The 25,356-nt window shown below is 47.7% G+C and overlaps 2 protein-coding genes and 1 long non-coding RNA gene across 3 annotated transcripts in view; 2 read left to right on the forward strand and 1 right to left on the reverse strand.

The window, feature by feature from the left end:
* Window positions 1-8,599, reverse strand: part of LOC144158956 (uncharacterized) — an 84,593-nt gene extending 75,994 nt beyond the window's left edge. Inside the window, exon 1 of the long non-coding RNA XR_013320206.1 lies at window positions 8,585-8,599. This is a non-coding gene — a long non-coding RNA (uncharacterized LOC144158956). The remainder of the gene's footprint in view (window positions 1-8,584) is intronic.
* LOC144158954 (uncharacterized) overlaps window positions 1-25,356 on the forward strand; it is a 76,726-nt gene that overhangs the window by 31,704 nt on the left and 19,666 nt on the right. The gene's annotated exons all lie outside the window — the stretch shown is intronic.
* On the forward strand, window positions 1,152-15,878 carry LOC144158953 (uncharacterized). The gene is made up of 2 exons (XM_077690166.1): window positions 1,152-1,489; window positions 14,832-15,878. Exons 1-2 carry the CDS (start codon window positions 1,208-1,210, stop codon window positions 15,795-15,797), a joined length of 1,248 nt encoding a protein of 415 aa, XP_077546292.1. The 5' UTR covers window positions 1,152-1,207; the 3' UTR covers window positions 15,798-15,878.

The raw sequence follows: 25,356 nt of genomic DNA on the forward strand, positions 1-25,356 counted from the left end.
TCCGCAGTAAACTCAGATATATTTTGCACTAAAATGACTGTTGGGCCGATACCGAGCTGGGGGCAGTCGTCGTTAATTTGCAAACGCCTCGTTAATACAGACCCGAATACAGAATATTGTACGAGGCACCCTGTAAAATTTTTGCTTTGCTTGTAACTTTAAGGCTGCGGGGCCAAAAAAACTTGAACTGTCACACTTGAACCCACCCACACTACTCACAGATATACTGACATCGGCCTGCTTAGAACAAACTTCGCTTTACGACGGCAAGTCCCTTTCACCTTGCGATACACCTCTGGCCCCCGGATTCTGAACTGAGTAATATCCAGTATAAAAATCCCCTACGTGTATTTTGAAAGCACTGTTATCGCGTGTAAAACTTGGGAGGTCTTATCAAAAACGTCTGTCGCGAGTTACACAGCAGCAGCCAAGAGCGGCAAGGATGTTTTCTACGTTGGTATCCGCTCTGCTCCCTTATCACTATTCCTCGGAAGCCAAGGCATGTGAATGACCGCTATTTAATAGTGCATGCATACGGTGAAGGCAAGCGTGGCAGAGGGCGGCAGAAAGTAAGATGGACATATGAGATCAAGAAGTTTGGGGGGATAAATTGGTCGCAGTTAGCACGGGACTGGTGTAATTGGAGAATAATGGCTGAGGCCTTTGCTCTGCAGTGGGCGTAGATAGGCTGGTGATGATAATGATGGTGGCATACGGTGAACCCTGCTTCTCAGCCCATGGCTAGTATGAACCTGTGCTCGTCTGAACGGCCGAGACCGAAAAAAGCCGCCCAAGCGGACGTTGCAAACCCAGCACAATAGCATAGATAATGCGTGTGCTACACGACAACTGTCGGTTGACGATCGAAAAAAAAAAAGGTTCCTGCGTTTTTGCAGCCGCCCCTTTCCATAGGGGCGATTTCCCGTGCAAGCCGTGCAAGTGCGCCACGTGCATTGACAGTGGGGCACTCGATAGGCAATTCGTTGGAAGGCCTTCGTAAGGCCTTTGAAATGGTATAAGAGATGTAAGCAACGTGTGCGGCCTTGTTATCGGGGCGGTGTTGTTCGAAACCCGCTATCGGTGGCAGGGCGTGATAACGGCCTACGCCTTGCCGGGTTTATTGCGATAAGCCTCCGCTAGAAGTCCGTTCTCGTCATTCGCTCAGAGAAAGGTTCCAGGTGCACGTGCAGTCCGCCCTTCAGGAAATATGCCGGCTTCCATTTATACCCTTTGCGGCTTCGCCAGTGGTGTCGACTTTAGACCGATCAAGTTTAAGGAGTGCCTGCCCCAAGTTCGCATTTGTTGCCTCTGCGGAATCGTTCCAGACAAAATGGCGCTGTTGCCCTGTTCACATCAGCTCTGCGAGTCTTGCTTACAAGGGTGTGTAGACGCTGATGGCTCCGTCTGCCCGATAGACAAGGAGTTGTTCCTGGTGGAGGGGGAGGTTTCCTGGATCACACCTTCCCGTCGCCACTTGTCGAAAATGCAGGTAAGTGCACGTGCACCCCGAAGGCAAGATATATGCGTTGAGATAGTCGCGGAGAGCTCATGCGACGTAATTATACACATGTATTTCCTGGCACAGCGCCAGAAAGGCAGCTTCCAGTACCGTATTTACCACGATTGTAACGAGCACGTTTTTTCGCTATAAGTAGCCTAAAAATTAGAGAGTGCGTTAGACTCGTGCTCAAAAGCGAAATCGACTTCAAAGTGACGAGATAGCATTGCCATACACACCAGCGCTTTCCAAAATCCTGTTCGGTTTGACGAAAACCATTCCGCCGAGATTGCGCCAGTGAAAAAGGCGTACATCCGCCCAATTTTTTACCAATATCACGGGAGCGTCGACCGCTCGGTCGATCAGCGCCGCGGGATGGTGTGATACGGCAAAGTCGGCGAGAGTAGCCCATGCGTACAAAGCGAAGGCCGCTGCTGCCGTCATCTGCTAGGCTGTTCCAAGAGTAGAGGGCCACCCCCGATTTTTCGTATTCGCTTATCACACTGGCTGTCATACTCGAAATTTTTCTTCAAGACCCGGCAAGTTGCGCCACTTGATAACAGTTATCAGCGTTGCCGAACACAAGGTTCGTTCAGCCAACGCCGCCTTTATAAACATTGCCTAATGCGTGAGCGAAAAATGGCCAAACAGCCACTCCAAGGTAAATATAACTGGTAGCGAAGCTCCCATAGAAGCCCATACGTTCAGAAAATGGCGGCTCTTAAGCTGCTCATGGGGCTTAGCGCTATCTGTGTGAGGAGGGAACACTTCCGGCGGAACAAAAAATAAACAGGATGTGACGCAAGATCCGGTCAGAAAGTGACGTCATTTTAGTGGCATTAGCGGGAAAATTTGACTTCAAAATAGCCTTAGCAGGACTCTGATCGCTGAGGGCTCATGTCATTGCCATCTGACGCAAGTTGGCGAGCCCTTGGCGTGTGTGCTTCAAGTCAACGCCAGCTTATACTCGCGACTAGAGAAACGTACTTTAGCATACTGTCGTGTGATTCGCCTCGGTGTTTATAAAAGCATCTTGCATCTTCCCTGAACCCTTATTCTGTATTCATGCCTTCCACTGCTGTATAAAAGCAATCAGTTGTTTATTTTGATTGCAGCGGGTGGCAAACGTACCCCCCCCCCCCCCCCCCCCTTGACTGGAATTTTTTTTCTGCCTTGGGATAGAGAGCCCAAAATGACACTTGATCACACTCCCCGGCCCCACTTTTATATAAAAAACGTGCCCATATTCCTTACCCCGATACCAATTTCTACCAACGCCTCTGCTAAGTTTAATTGCGTCGCACATACGCAGGTTGCGTGCGTGCCTTAAGTATAGATCAAGGTTATATAATGCTTGCTCAGTTTGTGTACTTCTGTTATAAGAGAAGAAATAACGCATAGTCATGCTATAATCAAGACTTTGAATTTTATTCCAGGATAAACATAAAACAAATTTACCACACTGCACAAAATGAGCACGTATACGATAGGTACAAAATGTTCGTGGGCACTACATGCATTATGATTTTCCTTACGCGCCGAAAAATTGACTTTACCCGTAACACATTGCATTATGAGCAATGAAAGCGTCAACAGCAGAACTACTTCGAAACAAGAGAAAAGAACTAGGCACTGCATCTTGACATAGAAAACCGGGCCGCAGGAATGCCGATTCACGAAAGTGCAGCGAGCACACTGCAGCTGTCCCGGCGTCTTATCAAGTAGACAAGGGTTTCTACAGAAGTTCACTCAGCATTCACGCCTGCAATTTCCTGGTTGCATTATTAGGCAAGTGTCGCAACAGATAAGTAAAAAGAGGAAAAATGGATCAATGCCAACGAAAGCGACGGCAGTATGTAAAAGCACATAGCATGAAAGATGTGGCAGCAGCGCAGCACGGAGCAGCACAACACAGTACTGCGATGGAAATAATGCTTGCGCATACAAGTGCGGGAAGCAACGAGCACTACAAGCGTTGTAATGCAATAGAGAAGGCACTGAGATAGACAATTAAAGCGACTCGTTTAAATTCGAGTGGTACTACGCCGAAAAGTCCTAGAGTAATTGACACAACTTGCTCTGAGCCAGCCTGAGGTGAAATCAAGAGATAACTGTGACATAACAAAGCTTTAGACCCATTTTTTTCGAAGCACCACCACGTCCCCTTACACAACCCCCCGTGCACATATTAACAGTACAATAGTTTCGCGTTACCTGTGGAAATGAGAGGAAAATGGTGCAGTAAAACGCCATGTGTACGGGAGTTGCTGTTGCAACCTTGTGCAGCACATCGTTTCTGTAGGTACCGACGAAAGCGCTCCGCTCCAACCGTTGGCAGCATCGTCCCGTAGTTCATCGTGCCCGCTGGGCACGGTACTACACGTGTTCACCGACGATACAACGCAGCTCGCAACTCCACGCACAGCAAAAATTAAGTGCACACCAAATTAACAAGGAAAAACCAATGCAAATGCGCACCACCAAAACACGCTTGGGGCGTTTCCTAGCAGACGAACTTTAGGAGCGCCTTTCCGATCACTACAAGGACTGCATCACAGAGCAATGACATGTGCCATTATTCAGAGGGCGCTACAAAAAAGGTTTTTGTGAATGAACAGCATTTTCATAAATTATTTATATACTGTGCCTAAATAAATGTGATTGAGAAATAAGTATAGTTCGTAAAATATAAATGTTGTTTTATTGTTGAACAAAACTTGGTTTTTTGTTACTAGTGTTTGTTCCCTCCTCACCTAGTCGCGCTTCAATCGCCACTCCCATAAGCCCCCATGCTGATGTCGCTGGCAATAGGTTCTGAACCGCTTTTTGCCCGAACCTTCGCTACCATTTATATTTACCTTGGCCACTCTCCTGTTGCTCTCTCCTACCCGTCCCCGCTCCGTAGCCTTCCAGCGTGCTTTCGTGTCCGCCAGCCAGCGCCGCTTCTCGGAAACTATGCAAATAGTGGAAAGTTTGTTTAGCGTCCCCGAGGCGGCGCTCCTACGCCTTCTTGTTTTTCACTATGGTTGTCTGTTTTGGTCTGTCACAGATAAAACTTCCTTTGTCACGAAGCAAAATCCCTTGCGCTCCCGCAGGCTGATGCCGGCTTTGCGCGCTTATCTACTCGGATCACAGGCCCTGAAATTTTCTGAGTGGGGCGTCCCACCTCTATCCCCTCCGCATTTAGGTATTGTTTTGACCCCGCTGTTCGCACTCCGCATCGGTACGCACTTGTAAAATTGAGGAATGTACTGTAGAAGCGTGCGGACAGCGTGGCGGGATCCCAGGTGCTTATCCTTTTATTTCCTATAATTTTCCGAAGCTAGAAGCACCTGATATTATTGGACAGTAATCGTAGAAGTGAGCGCCAGAACAAAAGTGCACGCAATTTTTTCTTCTCTAAATACTCCAGAAAGAAAAAAAAATATCAGTAAAATAATGGCTGCCTCATCCGAAAATATCGTTTTTCTGTTAGCTATATATCTACCCGACAATCAGTATGTTCTTACACTATTTCAGTCCGCCTCCGTCTTTATCTTTGGAAAAATGCCGCAAGTATGACGCGAGCGACACGTTGAACGAGATCCCCAGTGCGCCACAGAACTGGCGCCCCGTCGCGGCTAAGATGTAAGCGAAACGGCCCTTGAAGCCCAACAGGCCAGCTGACAGACACACGTCGTAGAAGTGGGTGCAGCGTTCGCGACTCGCGAGCAGTGACGTAAGGCGAGATGTCCGCCGGCACGCGCCACATAGCGGATCAGTGCCTGAACTAAGCGTCCCTACCCTTCCCATTGAAATGCGCGCGACGCGTCAGGCAATGTTAATATAGGCGGCGTTGGTTCAGCGCAAGGTTCGTTCGGCAACGCTGATAAATGTTTTCTGTTGGCGTCACGAAACTGGTCTTGAAGAAAGATTTGGAGTATGGCTAGGCAGTGTGATAAGCGAATAACAAAAATCGTGGGCGGTCCTCTGCTCTTGGAACAGCCTAGCAGATGACGACAGCAGGGACCTTTGCTTAGTGCGCATGCGGCTACTCTCGCCGAGTTTGTCGTATCACTCCATCACGCGGCGCTGATCGACCGAATGGTGGACGCTCCCGTGATATCGGTAAAAAATTGGGCGGGTGTACATCTATTATTTCACGTGGCTACTGCCGTATTTAATACAGACATATGGTGCACTCTTTAGTCGTGTATTTCAAATTGTTTTTATGTCTACCGCGTACAAAGTAGCATTGAGGTTGTCATTTTCGTCTGTTACTTTTTTTAGTTTTCACAACTTTATGGCGAAATTCCTAATGCATCTGTTGCCTGAACTTATTACTGCTCCCCATTCTTCCTATATCATTTCATAACTTACACCTTAGCATCGATAATTTTCTGATATAATAAAAATTTCCAAGACCACCCGAAAACAACCGGTAGGCAGTGGTATTTATGTAATTGCCTGTATGTAAAAACCTTTTATACTTAGAGAGCTCATTTTCGCAGTAATAATTTAGGATGGCGTTATGTTAAACTTCCATTTTTCAAATGTGTTTGTGTACCTGAGCAAAGTGGCATTGATGTTTTCATAATATTTCTTTTTGTTCCTTTTTTTATTTTTTTTAAATAAAATTGGTAATAATTTCGTTGTTTGAAATTATGACTCTTAGAAAGCCCTGATCTTTCTCTCTCATTTCGTATCCTACACTCCAGCATCAATCATTTTCTATGGAAAGAAAAAAATATTTTCTGGAACGCACATTAAAAACAACTCATTTTTCCGTGGTCACGAAACTGGTAAAGTTGATGTGCAGCGACTAAAAAAAACGTATGCCCGGGATGGGCTAGAATGGCTCAATTTGTTTAGGAATGTTCCTTGAGGACGAGGTTACATTGCTTTATTCTAAAGAACAGAACCGCGTTTAACAAGAATCCCTAAGCTATTGAAGCTCATCTAGCACAAGAGAAGTTAAGCTAACGGTTATGAATGCCCTGATTGAACTTTACTACATACGCGAGCTGAAAACTACAAACACAATACTGTAGTTAGTTTCTTTAGCTAGTGTGAGAAAATGTAACAGAACCGCGTTTAACAAGAATCCCTAAGCTATTGAAGCTCATCTAGCACAAGAGAAGTTAAGCTAACGGTTATGAATGCCCTGATTGAACTTTACTACATACGCGAGCTGAAAACTACAAACACAATACTGTAGTTAGTTTCTTTAGCTAGTGTGAGAAAATGTAACAGAACCGCGTTTAACAAGAATCCCTAAGCTATTGAAGCTCATCTAGCACAAGAGAAGTTAAGCTAACGGTTATGAATGCCCTGATTGAACTTTACTACATACGCGAGCTGAAAACTACAAACACAATACTGTAGTTAGTTTCTTTAGCTAGTGTGAGAAAATGTAACAGAACCGCGTTTAACAAGAATCCCTAAGCTATTGAAGCTCATCTAGCACAAGAGAAGTTAAGCTAACGGTTATGAATGCCCTGATTGAACTTTACTACATACGCGAGCTGAAAACTACCAACACAATACTGTAGTTAGTTTCTTTAGCTAGTGTGAGAAAATGTAAAGGCTCGGAATACGAAAAATTGTAATGGGCCGGATAGAAAACATTTAATGCGGATAGCGACAAAATGACACGAGTTTCGGGTGATTGCGTTGGTTGGTTAGAAAGCGGCCAACTACTAAATACGTTGGCTTATTATGTGGTTCTGTCCACGTTTATTCGACACTTACATGCAAACCACTCCGCTGTGTAAGGTTAGCAATAAAAGTCTGCTGAAAGTCAGATAACTCTCTTTTAATGGGCAGCACTCTTACGCTGCTTGTCTTCATTGAGTTTTTCGTAGTCAGCTATGCTATAAATAGCCAAATGCGGTGGTTTATTTTATTGTTTTGTAGGTTTTCTTTGTTTCGTTCGCCACTGATGTAGTGTTTAGAGCAAAAGTGGATTCCACGCGAGCAGTCGCCAAAATTCTTTGCAGCGACACCTTGCGAAGGAGCGTCTGCGAAAGAGCGTCAGCGAGACATTAGAGAGTTTTAGCTGACCGTTTTTGACGCTCCGCTATGCTCCCGACGTCCCGCTCAGCACAACCGAAGTGTCAACAGCCCAAAGGCTGTTATCTAAGCGATAACCGGATCTCCCTCGACGGGGAATGATTCGCGTGACTGGTCGTAACCGAAAGTTTATCCTAAAGGAAACATAAGAATTTTATCCTAAAGGAAACATAAGAATTTGTATTTGGTCGCCCAAACAAAGCAAAATACCATGTTTCTTGGCCTTATTTAAACTTTTTTGTATAATGTAGTCGCTGGCATGGTATAATTTTTCTAAATAATAACGAAGAAGCCGATAAACTTTGGAATAACCAAGCCAAGGCTGCCTTTCTCGGCGCTGCATAGAAGCAGCCCCAAGCTTCGGTTAACGTTTTTTTTTTTTTTTTTTGCTTCCGTTCTAAAGATCTCTGAGGTGTGTGGCACCATTGCCTATTCGGAAGGGCTTTCGCGGCTTCGTCGGTCGTATTTCAACTGAAGAAACGAAGTTCTCCGTAGCCCGCTCGCATCGCGGGGGCAGCCATGTTGAAATTCCGTACGGTATAGCGTAAGCTGCCGCGACGGTCCGCTGAGAGGCCCCGAAAGGGGTATTCACACGACGGAGCGTTTCAGCGGAGAAATCCCAGGGAGGTCGTGACGTCACCGCAGGCGGACTTCCGCTAGGCCAGCTCCTTCGCTCACACGGAAGATGCGTCTGTCGGACGGACATCACTGTTTACAGTCGCCTATCTCTACAGCAGAGCTGCCGTAGCACCGCCGATTCCGCTACGGCGGCAATTTGTGCTAAGCCCCTACGTACTGATCCTGTCAGCCGCCCCAAAATTGGCTGTGGACGCGATGTAGGCGCTGCCGCGGGTAGAGAACGGCGCGCGACGCGCAAGGCAGTGAATGGGGATGCGCGCACTGGGAGCAGCCGGCCGGTCCGCCTACGGGCCCGCTTACAGATGTTAAGCTTAACGCTGCGGCGAATATTCGATTGCCGCTCTCGCAAGATGCGCAGATGTCCATTTATAAATGCAGAGCATTTCTTTAACTCACGAAGTCACCCGGCGTTGTCGGCGTTGGCGTGCCTCGGCGTCCGCAACAGCCGTTCCAGGTGCGCCCTCTCCCCCACTCCTCCTCGCCTGCTCTCCGCTGCTCCTCGCGTGTTTAAATGCAGAGCATTTCTTTAACTCACATGTAGCGTCCGCCGTCCGTCCGGAACAGCTCAGCGCGCAGGTGCGCCCTCTCCCCCACTTCTCCTCTCCCGCATCACGCTACCCTCCTCGCTCTCAACAACAGGTGCGCACCCCTCCCCCTACACTATATAAAAAAATAATACTTATCGGCGCCTGGTTTCGAACCCACGACCCTGCGGGTGGAACGCAAAGTACATGTGGGCGATTCCACGAGAGAACGAACATGCGTGTACACGACCATTTTTTGTTCATTCTGTTTTTTTTATTATATATGCGCGCAATATGGAAACCCCCGAAAATCAAGTTTGTTTACTACTGAGGTGCGTAGTTCGGGAGAAAAAAATGTTTGAATGTGCCCGGAGCGCAGCGGTGGTTTCGGCAACTGCAGATTTTTCCAAGTTTGCGTCTCTGTGTACGTCAAGGAGTACAAGGGGTGTGTATAAAATGTTTTGGGCCATAAACTAGACCAGAATGCTAATCTGTATAACGCAAAATCAGCGTCCTGCAGCGAACAAAAAATAAAAAAAAAAATCGTGAAATCGGCCCAGACGATAATTTGTTAGTGTTTTTGACGCCCCCTATCTACATTTCTTCTTTTCTGAAAAACGTGTAAGTCGGCCATTTTATTGGCCATACGTATCTGAACGCATAAACAAAAGATGGTGTTTGTAGAAAATTTAGAAGTACTAAAAAAAATTGAATAACTTCGGCTCTTTTTCAGAAATTGCGCAAATTCAAAACTCAATATAAAAAAAACCCCATACTCGATTTTCTTCAAAATTGCGAAAATAAGACTCCTTTACTTGGACAACAAAACTGTGGAAAAACATGTTGCATCATTTTGTTGAGAACAAAGTTATAAGGGGCCAAACTTGGGGCTCGCGCGACGCGTCTTGGCGCGCCGCGGTAAGTTCTGGCCGCTGTTTCCGGACGTTGCGCGGGTGTACACGGGCGGTAATTCATATTCCACTGCCACATGCCGGCACGGTCAATCTCTTTCCAGTATTCCCAAACGAAAAAAACTATTCTGGAGATTCTTCTGTTTTTTTTTTTTGCCCGCCTCTGTTTCCCTAATTTGTTCTTTAACGAGCTAACTTTCTGGCCGATACCAGCTCGAAAGCGCTCCTTTGCGAACGCCACTCTTCTTATAGGGAAAGGAAAGAAGGATTCGAAACAACAGGAAAAGTTTTTCCGGTGGTTATATCGGGTATATGTGGTAGGAGTGATCGAAATTTTCTATTATTATGGCGCTTCGGTCACAGCACGAGTAAATTACTGAAGGTATTTCAGTTTTTTCTCAAGAATATTTATTCAAGCAAAAAGACACAAGTTTGGAAATTGGCTGTCAGACTATCGTGATTAATTATTTACAGTCAGGAACACAGCAAAAGGCATACGTGTGGGAATACAACTCAAGTAAAATATTTATAATATATGCACCACAGCTTCCTCGGGCGCTCATACAGTCAAGCACAGCCACTTCGCAGACGTGTAGTTTGCTCTGGAACGTTCGTACAGCTGATATTTCTTCTTGAAATGGCTGGCTGCACCGTCACTAACGTAAACAACGTAGCTGTACACAGGGGCACTTTCTTCCAGGCATTCGTGCACCTTGTGGAGCGAGCGCATAGCATGCATGTGCGGTATCGTGTTGCATGTGATCGCTAACTACTGCGAAGCTCTGAACTGATTTTCTTGTAGTTACAACGCACGTAAACAGTGAAACCTGTGTTTTGTGCCAGTGGTACGACTGGACTTCATTTGGCAGAATAACTGTCCAATTTTCAGAGAAGTCGAAGTGCAGTACAATGCTTGATCGCCGTTCGCATCTTTTCGCTTCGTTTATGGCAATGACCTGGGTCCGCCTAATAGAGTCATGGGAAATCCACTTGGTGACCCATTTGCCTAGCTCCTTCACGAATGCAGCTGGCGGTAGACTCTTTTTTATCAGAGAACCAATTTCCCACACAGCGTATGTGACGTCTTCTTCGTCCGAAACGCCCAAAGCGGACATGGTAAGGTTGTCGGACATTGGGAATTGCCGGCACGCGCCCAAGAAACACTGCGTCGATGGTGAGGTGCAAAGACAAAGCTCCTTTAAGTTGCTCATTCTTCGGTCAACCCCTGTAACATTTTGCAGGGCCAAAGCAGACAGGTCGGCATTCGCACAATAAACGCAGACGCACACTTCATGCTGGGGTGAGTGCAAGACTTGGGCGGGAATGAACTGTGGGTGGGTGAACGGGTCACACTTTTTTTTTCAGAACAACATCCGCTAGGCTTCCCCTGCCACATCTATCAGGATAAGAGTGTGCGGGTAGTCGAGCAAGCAAACACGCGCACAAATCCACGTGCAAACACTTAGGCACAAACGAAAGCATCCACCCATGAAAAAAAAAAGAAAACTTTTAAGGGGAGGAGTCAAAGCAAACAAAAATATGGCAAGAGTAAAGCAAAGGGAAGCATCCGTTGAGAGCCCATCAACCAGTGAGTTGAAGGACAGAAAAGGACGGGGCAGTAGCCTCCCCTTACTGCAATTTTCGTACGCAAGCGTATCAAAATCGCTAGTAATACTGTAATGTATGCTTCGCCTTTGTGATATGTGACTAAACAATAAATATACGGCAATAATATGACAACAGACCGGAATTTAATAATACGTCAAGAAGCCAGGTACCCGACCGCACCTGATTCTCATTCCAGTAAAATAGGTTCGCGTGCACGTGGCGTCTCCGAAAAGCCTCCTACGGCCTCGTAAGCCGTGGTGCAGGTGTTTGTTTCATGGTTAGTTATTTTTAAGGTCGTTCTCTCATGTTTGCCTCAAAGAATGCGGTGGGATACCCTGTACTGACGCCAGCGCACCATGCACCACCAGCGGAAATGCGCCCGTCGTGGTGGGGAACTGATTAGGGTGTGAAGGTCAATCCATTCCCTCCCTTGTAACTGCCCGAGCGCCATCTGTTTCGGTTGCCTGCGCATCGGAGGAACCTTTGTTTTTTTTGTTTTGCATCCCGCAAAATACTGGCGCCGCAAAGGAGCGCTTTCGAGCTGATATCGGCCAGAAAGTTAGCTCGTTAAAGAACAAATTAGGGAAACAGAGGCGGGCAAAAAAAAAAAAAAAAAAAACAGAAGAATCTCCAGAATAGTTTTTTTCGTTTGGGAATACTGGAAAGAGATTGACCGTGCCGGCATGTGGCAGTGGAATATGAATTACCGCCCGTGTACACCCGCGCAACGTCCGGCAACAGCGGCCAGAACTTACCGCGGCGCGCCAAGACGCGTCGCGCGAGCCCCAAGTTTGGCCCCTTATAACTTTGTTCTCAACAAAATGATGCAACATGTTTTTCCACAGTTTTGTTGTCCAAGTAAAGGAGTCTTATTTTCGCAATTTTGAAGAAAATCGAGTATGGGGTTTTTTTTATATTGAGTTTTGAATTTGCGCAATTTCTGAAAAAGAGCCGAAGTTATTCAATTTTTTTAGTACTTCTAAATTTTCTACAAACACCATCTTTTGATTATGCGTTCAGATACGTATGGCCAATAAAATGGCCGACTTACACGTTTTTCAGAAAAGAAGAAATGTAGATAGGGGGCGTCAAAAACACTAACAAATTATCGTCTGGGCCGATTTCACGATTTTTTTTTAAATTTTTTGTTCACTGCAGGACGCTGATTTTGCGTTATACAGATTAGCATTCTGGTCTAGTTTATGGCCCAAAACATTTTATACACACCCCTTGTACTCCTTGACGTACACAGAGACGCAAACTTGGAAAAATCTGCAGTTGCCGAAACCACCGCTGCGCTCCGGGCACATTCAAACATTTTTTTCTCCCGAACTACGCACCTCAGGAGAAAACAAACTTGACTTTCGGGGGTTTCCATATTGCGCGCATATATAATAAAAAACCAGAATGAACAAAAAATGGTCGTGTACACGCATGTTCGTTCTCTCGTGGAATCGCCCTGGTGCTCTTCCCACTGCGCCACAAAGCCGACACAGAATTGAAGGCTACCAACGCGCCTTACATCCTTGACTCATTCAAACTACGTCAAGAAGCTGCTGATACAACGCATTCACTACCTGTGGGCGGAACACGAGGTACATGGTGTTCTTCCCACTGCGCCACAAAACCGACACAGAATCAAAGGCTACGAACGCGCCTTATGTCATTGACTCATTCAAAATACGTCAAGAAGCTGCTGATACAACGCATTCACTACCACCAACTCCCCAAACACTAAACGTTAACGCAATACACCCACCCCCTATGCGACGCATTTACTCGAGTCCCCTTCGCGGGGAGATGGGCCTTTTTTAATGCAACTTTCCATCACATTATTACCCCTTTCTAGCATGTGCAGCTCTGTTTGCGCCTCGGGGAGCGATAACAAGCTATCGCTCGAGCTACCTGCGCCGGTCTGCGCCACTTCGCGGCCGCGGCCGCCGCTCGACCAGCGACCGTGCTGGTGGTATACGCGGCACGCTCAGTGCGCCCGTCGTGTGCGCGGCGCATTTTCGCGCTCATTGTAATAAGAAGCAATAAAAATAGAGTGCCTGCAACCGCTGTAGAACTTGAGTCGCGGCCAGCTGCCCGACGAGCAGACGAAATCCCGCCGCCTCAGCCGCCAAGCATCGGATCGTTTGTAGCTCGCGAGCAGAAGGTCCGACCTCCGATGGGAGCGGGGCGCCGGAGAGAAACCGTGACGTAGGGGTCACGTGATGCGCACTCCTAGGAGCCAAACGGCGGATTTCTCCTTTGTGTGAATACCTCTTTAGCGGAGCGGGGCCCCGCTCCTGTATCTCCGGTAGTGCGCTAGTGCACCACGCATGCGCAATGGCACTCCCGCTTGCTATCGGAGCGGAGCGGACCATCAGAAACGGTCAGCTAAAACTATTAGCAAGTTTTAGACACGGAGGAAAGAAAAGGTTAGGAGAGGCCCCGACGTCACATTTGTGAAGCCGAGTACCGCCATGACTTGAGCCCACTGAGACCAACACTCTTTCCCATCATGCTTTGCTGTTTCTGGTTTGATAACAGCTCCGCGGCACGGGCGGCTCGCGAAAGCGAACGCAGACAACGGCAGCAGTGTTTGGGTCCGTACAGCAAGGCGGTGTGCGCTGCGTCTCAGCTGCGAAGAATTTCGCTTGCTTCACAATGAAGAAACGCACAGCCAGCAAAGCACCGGCTGTGGCTCTCGCCAACGGTGATCGGGGAGGCTTTTGCCTGCAGCAGCCGGCGGCGGCGGGGGCTGCTCGGTCCGCCGATGTCGAGGTGACGCCAGCGCCGTTGCGTCCGGGATTCGAGTTATCCGGAGGAGTTATCTGTGTATACAGGATCGCAAAATTTTTCTTCCGCCCAGTTAGGTAAATCTGTTAGATTACACAAAACGTTATGCGCCTTCAAGTCATTAACAAAGGTGCGAAACGCTGCTTGAACTGAAGAAGCGCGTGTTAGAGTTTTAAGGCTTGAAATTATATAGCTGAGTACTGATTTTTGTAACGTAGCTCTTAGTCTTCGTTCTTGGCCGGCGCGCCATGGGCCCTGTAGGCGGAACCGATGGAACGCTAGCTTCGCAGAGAGGAATCACTCATGAGCACGGCAATGTAGGCTGCGAGCGCATAAGCAAAACAAGTGTGTTTCGGGCATTCCAGGGCATGCCAATTTGCCATCACAAAGAACTTCACTGTCATTGAGAAGTTCGCTTTTCTTAAGATTATGTTAAACGGTAGGGGGCGATCGCACAATACGTTAACAGCTCCTTCTGAAAATGTTCGGATGGCAGTAGCTACGGTCAGATATTTTTATAGAAATTTGCAGAAATTCCAAGGTTGTCTACCAGCGTCTACTAAGTCCTACGCCGCAGCTCTTTATGTTACGTATTTCTTCATCGACCAATTCCATTCGCATTTTATCACAATTTAATGTGTTAATTTCGACAGCCGTACATTTTTCCGCAGATGATTGGTGGAGCGAGGTATTTGAAAAAAAGGCCCACGGCTGGTAATTGGTGTACAAGTTCTGTAGTTGCCTTAAGGTTGTGTCTTTAGATACTAGTCGGTATTTCTACTTGATACATTACAATGTTTTTTTTTTCCTTTCAAGGTTTTCTGCTGGAACAGGGAAAACGGTTGTGATTTCGTCGGTCCCGCAGAAAAGTTGCTGCACCACTTCGAGCAAGAATGCAGCTTTCACTCCGTTAGCTGTCCCGGTTGCCACGACACCGTGCTGCGCAAGGACGTGCCACATCATTGCAAGGCCGGATGCACTACACTGAAATCACCAGCGGCACCTGTGGGGAAGAAAGTTGCCTCGTCAAGGGCGGGAAGTGAAAAAGCCCCCTCCTCGTACCACGACATCCTCGCATTCATTAGAACTGGAGTAAATGAGCTTTTTGAAGCAGTGAACGAAATGAGTCTGGAACTTTCAGGCAGCAAGGAACATTGTGAAGAAGGTATTGTCAAGGAACAGCCGCCACAAGTGTCGCAGTCGCTCTGCAACCTATCCAACACGCAACAAGAAGCATCCGCTTCAGTGCACCGTGGAACAAGCTCTGCGGAAAGAGCCACATTGGGGATAACCATGAGCGAGCATGATTTTGCCGGCCCTCCCGAAGGCTGTGTTGTCCTCGCCTATAATTTGTATTTGTGCAAAAGCAATGACAGGAATAATGGAGAAGAAGATACATTCACACTTTGCTTTGACGGAGAAGTCACAAATGTTAAAATTCAGTGCCTGGTGTCTTGGAAGGATCAGTTCGTGTGTTTGTCCGCGAAGTTAACTGAGCCGGGCAAGTGGTGTTTGCCCGACATAGAGCCCCTTTTGTCGACCCAGCCACTTCCCTCATCTTTGAGAGGAATTGTTTACCGTAAAACGAAATACGTAGCCGACGTTGACAAATGCCTTCATCAAGGGTTCCTGGTTCTCAGCATCAGAGAAACGCCATCGTCCCCTTTGTTGGCGGACAAAAAGACAGGGCGGAAGGTATTAAGCTTCTTGGTCAGGATGAAGCGTTCCGATATTAGGAATTCTCAATGGCCAACACAGACGCTTGTTGGCCACAAACAATAAAATGTTTTCCTACTGTCGCGGGTAGGTCCGGAATTTGTGAATATCAGTGTTGTCAGCAGTGTGGTTTACAGCGGCTTTTACACAAAATGAAATAAAAACGAAGAAAACACGACTTGAAACATAAATCCTTCAAAGCAGATGTTTCATTTTTTATTGTACACTGGTGAGAAACGTGTCGGGTACACTACACCGCAAACGCTTTTCGCCCTAGGCTCTTTCATCTCGTCGCGCATTTGAAATTTCTGCTAGATATGACTGGCTCGACATACTGAGAGCAGGAAGGAGTAGTGTTCTCAGACCTTAAAATTTATAACAACCAGCACTTTAAATTGATGATCCCCCCTTTCGTTTTTTTAGAACCCGAAAACAATGAAATTACTCACGGCGGTGGCTCAGTTGCTAAGGCGCCCTGCTGCTGAGCACGAGGACGCCGGTTCGTTTCCGGGGCGCGGCGGCCGCTTTTCTCAAGGAGCGAAAAGCAAAAACTCCCATGCGTACGGGATTTCGGCGCATGTTAAAGATCCCCAGGTGGTCAAAATTAATCCGGAGCCCTCCACTACGGCGGGCCTCATCGCCTTCATTGCTTCGGCGCGTTAAACCGTACAATCAATCATTATTACAGATATGATAAAAAGAGTCTCGAAGTTTGTACTCCGTTTCACGGGTATTTTAAGCTTGTTTTATTTAGTTTCGACGAATGCAAAACGGGCGGTGCGAGTTTAGTTTTGTCATCATATCCTCAAGCCTATGTTGAAAAAAAGCTGCGCGTTCGGTTTTCATCGTTCCAGATTAATCCTGTTCCTTTTCCTTCCACGCATCTTCAGCCCTCTGAGAGCTTTATTCGTCAGTCTTTACGGTGCTGTTTATTTTACATTGGCATTTCAAATACCACCTGCGGTATTCCCAGTAAGCTATATCACTGGCTCAGTCGCTGTATAATTCAATTAACAGTCTTCTGGATTTGTTTGTATAATCTTATTACACTTCGCGGAAACTGTGTTTTCAACAGAAGGATTGGCTTTCATCTGTTGTTTCAACTAATTTTTTCGCCTTCTGTTAGTTTTGTTTCCGCACGGTAAACCTGAAATAAACTGTTTCATTCGGCCGGGTAACAGCGTGGCTAAGATAGACGGGTCTAAAAGTAGGGAGGGGGAGTCAATGGACACGGGCTAAACAGGACAGTAGACACGGCGTGTCAATGGGAGAGGCCACCGTCCTGTTGGTTGCATAGTAACACCAAGAGGGTTCAGCGGTGCCGGCCTCTCATGAAGAATACATGGACGCCTTCCGAAGCCATATCATGCCTAATATTTGGCCTAGACTGATGCGGTTATACTATTAATAATGATAATTTTTGTCTTGCAATAGCTTACAGGTGTGGGCCAGCCGAAGCCTAGAGAAGGCTTGTAGGGGCCATGCCCGGCAGTTGACTACACATCATATACACAAATACTGGCATATGTCGTTAATAAAGAAAAAAAAAGATCAGTTAAGAAAAAAAAACAATCTTTCAAAAAGGAGCTGTGAAGAACCAGAAGCTACATTCAGGAACAAATAATAAACCACGCAGTTCGAGATCAACGGCTTTAATTTGAGCAGGGCTGCTGAGCGAAAACAAGTCAGAGGGGAGAGATATAAGAACAGAGGGGCATAGAAAGTGCCGCAACCAATCACCATACGTGGCACGCATACTCGGTATGTCGAAGCGAGTATGCAAGCGAAGGTCGCGCTGAGGCGTGTACAGTGTGCAACACTTGTGTGACGAAATACCAGCACCACTGCCTCTCTAAGCAGCACAGAAAATCAGGCATCCGGAATAACTCAAAAACACGTACATGCGATTCCTGCGATAAACTACACATTGCAGACTTCAGTAACGATTTCAACAGTTATGGTCGATCTTGTTTTTCCAGAAGGCGGCACAGAAAAAAAAACTGCTAATACCATACCACAACAAACTGTGAGCAAGCGCAAGAGATATTTGTTTACTTACGGTTAAGGGGCATAAGGCTTGAATATAAAACAAAGATAAGCAGCCTGTCGGAGTTCGTTGCATACATGCGCTGAATCGCTATTACAGGACATATTGAGATCAAATAACGAACGTACGCGTTTGACAGTGGACGTAAATGCAACCGGTGTACATGAGCACAGAATATAATCATTGTTATGCAAATAAGTTTGAACGTGGTGAACAAACAATAAGCTTACTAGGATTATGGGAACAATATTTGCTACTTGTTGTTTATGTTATTTAAATTATCGCTGAACCACGGCATTCATTGCATACAGTCATGCTTCACGGTTTGCGTTGCTGGTAGATGATTATTATGCAGGATACCATCCTTGGGGCCATCCCGGATCTGCACCACGGCTTATATGCCGATGATATTACACTGTGGACAGGCAAGGGTTCGGTAGGCGAGATGCGGGACCGTCTCCAGCTGGCCGCTGATGCTGTGAGTGACTACGCAAGGAGGTGCGGGCTTTCCTGCTCACCACAAAAGTCCGAACGTCTTGTGGTCGGAAAGAGAAGAAGAAAAAAGGTCCAAGATCCGGGCATCCAAATCACCCTGGACGGCCATACCATCCTAGCGTCACCTCACATCAAAGTCCTCGGTATGACTTTTCAAGAGGACTGTTCAAACACCATTCTTCTTAACCGGCTCAGTCACACAACGGGACAAATTACCCAGATGCTCTGAAGAATAACCACCAAAGCGAGGTGAATGAAGGAGGCGGACACCCTTCGTCTGGTAGAGGCCTTCGTCATCTCACGCATTACCTACGCCATTCCCTATGCTATATTAAGCAAGGGCGACTTGGCCAAGATTGACACGATGATCTGGAAAGCCTATAAGCATGCTCTGAGGCTCCCTATTAGTACCTCGACCGACAGGCTTCTGAAATTGGGCCTACATAACACGGCCGCCGAACTAGTCGAGGCCCACCTCGCCTGCCAGCGTCTGCGACTAAGCACGACGCCCTGCGGGAGGAGTCTCCTCACCAGACTGGGAATGGCGTCCCCCGAAGAAAGATTTCAGCAATTACGCGACGTACCTCCAAAAATAAGAATAAACATTGACGTTGCACCTATACCCTGTAAGATGGACCCTACTCACCACGCAGGGAGAAGAGAATCAAGAGCGCGCACTCTCGACAAACGACACAGGGACCGAGACCGCACGGTTTACACCGACGCCGCCGACTACGCCCGAAGGGGAGCCATGACCGCCGTGATTACTTCAACAGTCAATCACCTCACCAGCATCACCTTGCCCTTCACAACTACTACCCAGGCAGAGGAAGCGGCCATTGCTCTGGCCATCTCCCAAACAAATGCGGATACCGTTATTACGGACTCGCAACATGCTTGCCGGAACTTCCTTCGTGGTCGAATTTCCAAGACGGCTGTGGACATACTGCTGCAAAAGCCACCCGAAAGAAAAGTGAAGATTGTTTGGACGCCAGCCCACTCAATCCTCCAGGGCAACACGGCCGCCAACGACATCGTCCGAGATCTATCCCGCCAGGCGACACGAGGGTGTAGGTTAGAGACTGCGTGTCCTTTGGTTACTTTTCAAGAAATAACGGGGTACTATAAGTGCAAAAAGAATGATCTAGCCCGCCGGTCATGAATCTCTAACCAAAGAGCAGGAGCACTGCCTCCGGCTCCTCCAAACAAATACGTTTCCTCATCCGTCAAAACTTCACTTGCTCCATCCCACTCAGTACTTCCCTCTGTGCAAATTTTGCGCTTCCCCGGGCACCCTGTACCATATGGTGTGGGAGTGTTCGGCGAACCCCAAAATTCCAAGAATCGCGCACCCTTCCCGTGAGCAGTGGGAGAAGGAGCTGTCCAGCTCCGGTCTCGATTCTCAGCTTAGGCTGGTGGAAAGGGCTGTAGCGGCAGGGGTGTCCAATGGAGTCCTGGAGTGAGGGCCCCACACCACATTACTATGCTCCCAATAATGTTTATCCTCCTCCTCCTTATGTAGGGATACAAGTACGGTGTCATCCACATTATGGAAATCTCGGCTACGAGTGCATGAACTACTCAGGTCGTTAATGTATATACTAAAAATAGGAGCAAGATTCGACCCCGGAGGGACGCCTCAAGTTAAATCAGCGGATTGCTTCTTATTGAACCCAACACGACAATTTGAGAGCAATTATACAGCTAGGTTTTGATTATGATAGAAACGCACTTGTAAATTCACGCTCAACAATTTATATAATAAAACCGAGGGATAAAAAGCACTTGGTTTGCGCTGTTCGAAGGCTGTTGTGGCTGCCGGTTTATGCCGGGTAGCAACGTCGGCAGTTCTCGTGACCAGACAATTTTGGATCTCCTGGTCCGAGCTCGCCAGTGCCTCCTTCCACTGCTCATTGGCGGAAATTGCTTGAAAGGGTCTTTGATGCCTCTCCGTATGATGTAAGGAAGGGTGGCAAGGTCTCCTTCCAATGTTTTGTGAGGGGTAAAGGGCAGGGTGGAGAGGCTCAGTTTGGCTGGGATGGGAAAGGTGTTGGTTTTTTAGAGAAGACGCCACGTGTGCTCTTGTGTGGGTGTTAGCAGCACGTTGGCTCGGGGGAGTTTTCTATGGAACCGGTGGTAGTGCATGGTTATGTGATAAATAAAATCGAATGCATTTGAAGCGTCCAAAACGGTGACCCAGGCAAATTCGTTACGCTTTAAATCATTCTTGAGAAGATCAGAAAGTTCTTCGAGAACATTTCCTGTTACATGCTCACGGACAAAATCAGATTGATTGGGTAGAACCACATCAAGCGCATCAAGAATAGTCAGCATCACAGCTGAAATGTTTTTTTCCAATATAAGCGGAATGCTAGTGACAATGGAAATTCCCCGTCAGTTCATAACGCAATTTTTCGAGCCCTTTTGTACATGGGGCGACAGCAGCCTTTTTGGAAGCTGCAGGTACAATTTGTGTATCACCGATGTTGTTGACTGTAGCGAGTAATACATGTTTAAGACGCTGAGAGGGGCTGCAGAAAACTGCATGCGAAATGCCGTCAATTCCAGCCGCTTTTTTTGAAACTGAATAAGATACAGCGCAAGTAGACTTCTGTACAGAATGGTTAAAAAGCTAATTCAGGTATCGACTGCGGCCTGCTAACGAACTGGCAGTGCGCATTCGTTGCTTGACAGTGGAGGGAAAAAAAATTAGCGCCTTACCCCTCAGTGAAGAAGGATGACCTGCGAAACTTGACAGTGGAGGAAAAAAAATTAGCGCCTTACCCCTCAGTGAAGAAGGATGTCACCGAAACAAAACACGTTTGTTCATAATTTGTGATGGAGCATACTTCCTAGCCAATTAGCTGAATGAAACTTCGAAGCACCCAAGCTTTGTTCTTGCAGACAAACATGGAGCTACCGGAGTCCCTCCAGCGTTGTAATCACCTTACTGTTTGTGTACAACGCCAGCCCAATTTGCTCTACCACTGAGGACACCGGACAGGCCCCATTGGGCCGCGTAACATCCGCGTTTAAACCACGCGCCAGCAGAACGTACATGCCATCTATCACTACGGGCATGAAACGTATAGCTGCGCGTGCACGCCCCCTCACCCCTCCTACTATTCTGCACCACAAACCTGTGCACGCATAAACCGGCAACCGGTCAAGTTCGGGTGCTTAGAAGGGACAGACGCGGTCCAAAATGTTCCCCTGAAAGCCCTTAATCTGAAGAAGTGATATTGGCTTACGGCGTCGTTTCAAGCGGGAAACTGCTGTTCATCCTGGAGGGGGCGGCTGCTACTCGACAAGCTGGAACTTTGGGCGGTAACAGCGGCGGCGGCAGCAGCTTTCTGTTGTTTTTGCGCCTATTCGCGCTTTCGTTCAGGCCGACGGTTCTTCAACTCTGGCTGTTCCTCCAAACGAACGGCATGCATCCGTCTCATAACCATTTAAATCATGCAAGCCCTTAAGCTCTAGTTTCTACTCTCTATAGACGAAGGTGTAGTCGCTGTTCGAAGAATAACCATAAGAAGATACGGAAAAGAAATCCCGACGAAACACTTCGCCTTAACTTTTGCAAGCACCACCCTGCCTGAGACGGTGAAATCAGGTGCCGGGTGCTACCATAGGTTCCGAACTGGAGACGGTGTTTAAAATGACAAAAGTACGGATATGGTATCTCAAGCATGCCGGGCAAGTTGATGTGCGCCAAGTGTGGCGACACTGAACACTCTTTAAATAGTTGCCAGAACCCCACAACCAAGTGCCCAAACTGCAGCGGTGGACACGTTCGATCCTGTTCCACTTTGAAGAAATAAAAGTAAATATTACATATTGGGATTTCAGAGAACTTCAGCTTCGTTGAAGCGCCCCAGAAACAGAGGTTGTTTTCGGCAGCCTCCTATGCAGACGTTGCTGAGCACACAGACGCGGATTCGAGTCCAGGGCGCGGCGGCCGCTTTTCTGATGGAGGTGAAAAGCGAAAATTCCCGTGTGTTTCAGATTTCGGCGCACGTAAAGACCCCAGGTGGTCAAAATTAGTCCGGAGGTGTAACGCACCTCATCGGGTGTGTACGTCGGTGCGTTACACCTCATAATCAAGCAATATGAAAATAACCAAGTTCGATGTTAGATGATTAGGTGACGCCGGCCAAAACAGTGACCTGTAGGTTCTTTTGAACTGTGAGGGTTCTTAAGTGGCAGCGGTTGGCCCGGTGATGTTGTTTAAAGGAGGCATGAAGAGAAAATACAACTTTTTAATTTGAAAGAGCTAAGATTCAGTATCTCACTCAGCTCCATCACAGCCACAAAAGATGTTTTTTAACAAAAAAAAGCAAGAAGTATTTAAAAACTTTCAAATTTTGCGCCACAGTGACCTGTTATGGGCAAGAATGACGTCATACGGGCCAACAATAAAACGTAATTTTCAGTGCGTTAACTGCACGTTAGCATTCAAGTGATGCGGTCAAATAGAACTAGAGGCCCCATTACAGACGTCCAGTCATGTGTCGTCGCGACAGGTCAGTTAGGCGACCGCCAATCGCACAAACAAGGTTCCTTGACGTCATACAAAAGTTGCGGGAAATTGGCTAGGGGGTCGCGACTGCTTAACCCATTTTCTTTCATATCTCCGTCATTTTTTCGAAGATTGCGATGATACTGGTATCATTGTTATCGGGACTAAGCAGTCTTTCTCATAAACCCAACTTGTATTTTGTCTTCAAGGCTCCTTAAGACCTGCTATTTTTTACGTACGAATGACTCATAACATGCTTTAGTATCGCAATTTAATATCTCCACTTGATATGAAAAAAAAACACCATGTGAGGAAACAGAGAAACGGGGACGGAATAAAGATGTTCGAAAGTAAGGGATTGTGGCAATAAATCTTATAGGAAAAAAGAAAACAGAACTATCGAACACCAGTTGAAATTCAAGCAAACACAGCGCTTTCCATAAAATTGACACTCCTCGTGCTACAGAATTTCGGTCAATTTGAACATAATCGAGTGAGGTAGTAAAAATCTTGAAAAAGATACAGCAGACGTTTTTCACCAGGAAGTGTGAATATCCGTTTGTACGAGTTAAATGTAGTACCTTTATTATTTTGGGCTAAACGAACCAAATCATCTGTGAGAATAAGGATCTTTGATGAAAAACAGTCGGATAAATAATGAATGTAAAATAAATATAACAGAGGACATAAGACGAAACCTTCAGGAATGCCTTAATAAACGGGGCTGGGCGACGATTCGTAATTATTGGCTTCTGCTTACTGGAACCTATCAGGAAGAGAGAACTGAAGCCATAAATGAAGATGAGCACAGGCATTTCATTTACTTAGCTTCACTAGTTAATTGTTAGGAACTTTATCTAATGGAGGCGCAAGTTGCTGAAGTCGAAGAAATTTTTGGATATTTTCTAGCGCAAAAAACGACTAGAACACCGGAGAATAACGCGGACAGGACACATGTTAGGCAAAAAACTGAGTATTGCAAAAAGCAAAACAAACGGTAAAATCACCCCAATAAAAAAAACACACACGCTTCTGTGCGCATGCCACCCCTAATCAATTTCTTTTTTCTCAAAGTGCCAGTGAAGTGCTACTTACACGGCTTCCAGCCTGATTGTCAATTTGGCCTGCCTTTAATATTTCTCTTAGCGCCCGGAAGCTGCGCAAGTGTATTGTCCTTGAAACACTGATGTGCACGTGCAGCGGTGGCAGTGATCAGTCAAATGCCCTGCTGCCTAAATTGATTCTGCTGCCCCTCCTCCATAAACCGATTCTGCTGTTCTATTCTCTCTCAATCGGTCATTTACGCACCCGGTTTTCAGGCCAACGTATCATTCGCCACGAGAGAATGGTATCTTGTGCACCACGCCAGCTGTGCGGTCGCTGAACCGAACATTGTGATATTGCTGCCAACGTGAAATGTGCCGGTTCTTGCTCGAAAGACGTTACACTTTTGTGACCATGGTCCCTGTTCAGAAACAAACAAAGGTGACACCACGTATTCCACCCGTATTCTTGAGGCGGTGTGATAGTTGACGCACACATGGGACCACAATGGGCGCGTTGTTGGTGGATCAGCTGTCGCACAGGTTGTAGGCCGCACCCCTGCAACGAACGCCAGCGTCTTCACAAACATTGACGGCAAACAGGCCTTACACCTTGTGGGCCTGCTCTCTACGGCATGCCCAGGAATGAGGCACACTGCGGTTGCGTGAAAGAACTCTTTACTTACATCCTCCACGCTGTCGCCCGTCCGGGCATACACACACACACCATCCTCCGAAACACTCCGCGTCCCGACCCCCAGTCCCCGCGCGCGGCTCTTCAGCCCCACCGCCCGCTCCTCCCCATCGCTGCTTCTGCTCCGTGTCCGCCAGCGCCATCCCGTGGGTGCCGACGTCTCCACGTCTTGCGGCCCGGTGGCCGCACGGAAGGCGAGGAGGGCAAGGGAAGGGAGCTCGCAGCGAGGGGCTCCGGGCAACACCCTCTAGGCTAGAAGGTGTGCCAAGGCGCTCCCCACATCTCTCCCCCCCTCAAACACGGGGTACGGGTCCGTCAATGAAGATCGTCCTCAGGTTCCTAGCGCACGAGGAACCGCTGGTAGGCGCCTGGGCCGCCCTGTGCGGCTGTGGGTGGGCTGGCACCCCCCGAAGTGTGGCAGCATGCCGCTCGGTCGCCATCGTCACCACGTAGGCGTCCGCAGGAGCGCATTCTCGGGTGCCCGGCGCAGGACTCCAGGGAACGGCCAGGCTCCTCTAGACAGCGTCCCGCTGTCCCGATCTCCGCTGCTCAGCGCCAGAACCGGAGGCGCCGCGATGAGCCCGGGGCAAACCCGGTTGATGGGCGCTCGCAGCCCCAGAGCGAGCTGTAGGCTCTGCGCCCACCGGCGCCTCCACGCCAGGGCTACAGCTCCGCGATGAGCTCAGCAGGCCTCCAACCCACGAACAGGGCTCCGCCGCTGACAAGGAGGCGAACCGCAGCCGCCTCGCATCTCCGAAGGGCGGTAGGACCCCCGGACCGTGGCAACAGCTCCCGGGTCGAACCAGGAAGGCCCTCTGCTCGGCAGG

Source organism: Haemaphysalis longicornis, unplaced genomic scaffold (assembly GCF_048455015.1).
Source record: "Haemaphysalis longicornis isolate Haplotype H1 unplaced genomic scaffold, Haemaphysalis longicornis Haplotype H1 scaffold_10, whole genome shotgun sequence".
Classification (NCBI taxonomy): Eukaryota; Metazoa; Arthropoda; class Arachnida; order Ixodida; family Ixodidae; genus Haemaphysalis; species Haemaphysalis longicornis.

Coding starts and splice junctions, on each gene's coding strand:
- LOC144158953 (XM_077690166.1), top strand. CDS start 1,208: ATGCCGGCTTCCATTTATACCCTTTGCGGCTTCGCCAGTGGTGTCGAC. Junction 1,490..14,831: donor GCCACTTGTCGAAAATGCAG/GTAAGTGCACGT, acceptor TTTCCTTTCAAG/GTTTTCTGCTGGAACAGGGA.